This window comes from Macrobrachium rosenbergii, chromosome 24, assembly GCF_040412425.1.
Source record: "Macrobrachium rosenbergii isolate ZJJX-2024 chromosome 24, ASM4041242v1, whole genome shotgun sequence".
In the NCBI taxonomy this organism is placed as follows: Eukaryota; Metazoa; Arthropoda; class Malacostraca; order Decapoda; family Palaemonidae; genus Macrobrachium; species Macrobrachium rosenbergii.
In genome coordinates, this window is record NC_089764.1 from 17,227,841 (window position 1) to 17,232,620 (window position 4,780).

At 34.9% G+C, this 4,780-nt stretch overlaps 1 protein-coding gene across 1 annotated transcript in view; it reads right to left on the minus strand.

Annotated features, from left to right (window-relative positions):
- Positions 1 to 568: 568 nt before the first annotated feature.
- Positions 569 to 4,780, minus strand: part of LOC136851893 (uncharacterized) — a 152,186-nt gene continuing 147,974 nt past the window's right edge. The window contains exons 13-14 of the mRNA XM_067126230.1: positions 3,469 to 3,557; positions 569 to 2,296 (exon numbers count right to left, since the gene is read on the minus strand). Coding sequence (XP_066982331.1) covers positions 2,150 to 2,296; positions 3,469 to 3,557 — 236 coding nt within the window. The 3' untranslated portion in view covers positions 569 to 2,149. The remainder of the gene's footprint in view (positions 2,297 to 3,468; positions 3,558 to 4,780) is intronic.

Genomic DNA, 4,780 nt, shown 5'->3' on the forward strand with positions numbered 1-4,780 from the left:
CAGTTAATTATGGTTGTTTGTGTCCTAATCAATTCCTTGCTGGCGGAATATAATAAATATCGGAATATAATAAATTAAAGATTGAAATTTCGTGTGTATAGAGTACTTTTGAGATTGCATTTGTGTAGTATTTTTTAAAAAAAAGTTTGGTCAATCAGGAGTTTGGATTAATTTTTCTTAGTTTGCGACAGTAATTTTTGGTATATAGAACTGAATACAATCATTGTGGATGTTGCGTTATTTCAGATATTTCATTCTTTTTTATTTAATGGCTGGATTTAAGGCTTTCACAGTATCAAAGTCTTTTTAAAAATCTTTGTATTTTATATTCAGTCAGTGATTTCCGACTTCAACCAATGAGATTTTAATTGTAATTCTCTTTTTCCCAGACCACACTTCAGTCGAGCAATGGTTCCTTTTTCATTTGAAGGTAAGACACTGAGAAGGATTTGGTTATATACTGGAAATTTGAACATGTTTAAAAAGAAAAGGTTTCATGGCATATAACTGGGAGTGATTAACTTAGTTATCATGCCAACGTAATTAGGGAGATTAAAATACACAGCAGTAGGATACAAAATACTTTATTACAAAATATACTTAGTAAAACAGTGTCAAAATGACAAGGAAATCACACTGTGAAAACTGTGTTGCTTCGTCATGTTTAACGTCCGGTGTCTTCGATAACGATCTTTCGCGACTGTACAAAACGTCCTTTAGGAAATGTCCCAGACGATACAGAGCCGAACGAAGGCTTGGAACACCAGTAAAAACAAAACGGATGACTTGAGTATGTGCTCGTTTGAATCGCCAGTCTAGAAGAAGCTGGAGACACGAGTGTGATTCCCGCTTATCAAATCACCTAAATGTTAGGCATCAGGACATAACTCCTCGATAAAGCTGTAGTGTGAATGTCACTTAGATACGTCACGAGACGGGACGACTTTTGTTTTCACTGGATGCTCGCGGAATGTCGTACAAAAAACAAACTACAATTGCACCGAACTTTTACCGAGTAACAAGTGTCTTGTGTATGGCTGTGCACGAAACGGGATTAGGAGTTATATTGTTCGTCGAAAGACAGTGAAAGCAAGCACACTTTGCGACGAGACACACGTCGTCCACATCTGAAAGAAATTCACCAAGCACATGACGAAAGTAGATCCGATAGTTTTTCGAAACTGAACTGAAATACTCTTCGAGTACGCTTATGCAAAAAGTTTTCCCTATAATTCCAGAAGTAAATATGTATATTCTATTGCTACTGAATCACAAGAAATTCACATACCAAAACAAAGCATTCCCATAAAAATTGTCTTAAAATCTTGTATCCCCGATTTAGTGCCCAAAAAAGGGATGAGAAATTTATATCTTCTCACGATACTCGCAAATAAGAATACTAATTTAACCTCACCTTTTTCTTTATATTGTTTTCCGTTAGGTGGGACCCAGTTACCTCTCGTCTCAGTTCTGTTTATAAAGGTTACTATTTTTTATTTGTGTATTCTTTTCTCGTTCACGTTCACCAGTGACGCTCTCCTTTCAAGTCCTTTTCATCGAGGACTCTTTTACTTCAGACCACCAACAAATTAGACACATGAAGGATATTTTCTCTGCTTAGGAAACAGGCAAGAGATCTAGGGGCTCAGAGAAGCACAATTTACTAAGCAGAGACAGACAGACAGACAGACAGACAGGGAAACAGGCTGACAGACAGAATAAGCACAAATAAGTCAAGGTTGTGTAAAGAGTAAAATGTAAAAGAAACGGGTCGCTGTTCATTTTATTATTGTTATTTTGTTCCCATTCAATAATATTCTTTCGTAATCCGTCCCCTGATTAAGCTAAGAATATCTCTTTTCCTTGGCATTGTCCCTTTCTTTCAACAACCATACACTGATAAATATGCTCTCAAGATTCTTAAGGTTTACGTATATCATGTAATTTCTCGCTTCGGTAATCACTGATTTTTTTTTACGCCAAAGTTGACACTCAAAATGAAGCAGACACAAAAACATTACCACACCACACCACACAATTCAACCAAGAACAGCACTTGTTTATTGATTTATTTTGCACCTCACACGGTTCCCGACATACGAGGCCGTCGAGTAAACGCTTCCATGATGAGAAAAACAGATCGGTCCAGCTATTTCGCCCTAGGGGACGCCTTGCCCGCAATGTCGAGGCGTTCTCTGCTGCAACTGGCCCTCTCCCCTCTGAGGCTGATCTCGCCACAGCTCCTGAGCGATTCCTTGCTTCCTCGGCACAGTCGTTCGCTACTCCTTGACAACATCTGAAGGTACAGGGGAAGGTTGTTAAAATACTTTTATTAGGATGCTGTGTGTATGTTAAGACTTTGTTTTGTATTTAGGTGATTGTAATTAATTCTCAAGAAAGTTGGTTATACACCATAACCACTAATAAACAATTGACTCTAAGGAGTTATTATATAGGTGTTAGAAAATATATAAATTAATGTATATATACATACATACATATATATATATATATATATATATATATATATATATATATATATATATATATATATATATATATATATATATATATATTTTTTCTCCTTGCTTTCAAAATACTTATAAAACGGTTTCAAAACGTTCATTTAGTCCGTATGCAGGATATGCTAAGTAATGTTATACCCTTTATTTATTATAGTCACTTTATTTATTTTACTTTTGTAAAATACATATAATAACATATATTTTACAAAAGTAAAATAAATAAAGTGACTAATGGAATGAGGGGATTTTATATATATATATATATATATATATATATATATATATATATATATATATATATATATATATATATATATATATATATATATATATAGAGCCTATATAATCCTCTCCATTCCATTAGAACCTTCTGCTGTTTAGACAGACCTTGCTTACCTTGGCCAGCCACTTATTCACAGCAATTCCCTTGTCATCATATATTCATCATCTTAAATGACTACTCTATTTGATTACCTGTAAATCGATGTAGGTCTTTTATATATATATATATATATATATATATATATATATATATATATATATATATATATATATATATATATATATATATATATATATATATATATATATATATATATATATATATATATATATTATATATGTATATATATATATAATGTTTGTGTTTCTTTTTTTAATATAGGCCCTAAATCTAAATGAATTCAGTACTGCTACATACATCATATATTTATACAATTTATACCTTTGCCCAGCTGTATAGCCAGGGGCGCAGGGGGCAAGGGTCCCCCTTTCATGGGTGAAATTAGTTTATGCAAAACAATGCAACCTAGTGAAAGACTTCGGCAATAATTCATAACGAAAAATTCGTGTAAAGTCAAGTCTAATAATGTCTATATGAAATCACTGTAGTTTCTAGATCTTATCTTTATTCAAATTGAAAATTAATGTAAACAAACATTACCTTGGGGGGAGGAGGGGTGTGGGAGGTCAGTGCGATGTGTGGGACCTCACTTTCGGCAGGAGCCACGGGGATATTCAGTGCTAATATTTCTGGAAGTCAGCAGAAACAGTTATGAATTATTTCATTCCCATAATAAAATAAACATGAGATCCTAAAGTCACATGAAAAGATAACAGCGTTCTTTAGATCTGAAATCACTTATTTATTGCTTCCATTTGCCATTTTCTTATTTATTTATTACAAAGAACAGTGAAACACTTATATCCTAACTTATTTCCACCTTGAATTGTTGGGAGATTTTCAAGATCAAGGTAAAGGAGCTATATACACACCCTAACCTATTTCCACCTTGAATTATTGGGAGATTTTCAAGATCAAGGTAAAGGAACTATATACACACCCTAACCTATTTCCACCTTGAATTGTTGGGAGATTTTCAAGGTCAAGGTAAAGGAACTATATACACACCCTAACCTATGTCCACCTTGAATTGTTGGGAGAGTTTCAAGGCCAGGGTAAAGGAATTATAAACACACTAGGAGAGGTTGGTTCATAGGCGTATTGGAATTGTAAGAAAACTTGAGTTTAATAATGATAATAAACTGCAAGACAGACACTATTCCAGAGGCAGGTGTGTCATGTGCTGTACTGTTTCACGCAGGTGTTATTAAGAGTTTGTGGGATATATCTCGGCCTGTCTGGGCTTAAAAAGAAAAATGTGCTGAGTCCTGCTTTCCTCTCCTTCACCACCTTTGAGTGTATTACGGATGATGAAGAAAATAAACAGTTCATACAAAAACTTCCATGCGAATGTTTGTTTTGTCTAAACAAGCATTCAGATGAAACAAAACATTTCTCATTTATGAATGATTTACCCAGAGGTAATCTTATTTAGTTTGCAGTCTCTCTCTCTCTCTCTCTCTCTCTCTCTCTCTCTCTCTCTCTCTCTCTCTCTCTCTCTCTCTCTTATCCAAGAGTTCTCTTCAGCTACGGGTATACCAGCCTGGAAATTCTTCAATCTCTCTCTCTCTCTCTCTCTCTCTCTCTCTCTCTCTCTCTCTCTCTCTCTCTCTCTCTCTCTCTCTCAGTTCTCTTCAGTTATGGCAATATCAGTCTGGAAATTCCTAAATTTTCCTTCTCTTCTCTTCTCTCTCTCTCTCTCTCTCTCTCTCTCTCTCTCTCTCTCTCTCTCTCTCTCTCTCTCTCTCTCTCTTTTCCAGTTCTCTTCAGTTATGGTAATATCAGTCTGGAAATTCCTCAATTTTTCCTTCTCTCTCTCTCTCTCTCTCTCTCTCTCTCTCTCTCTCTCTCT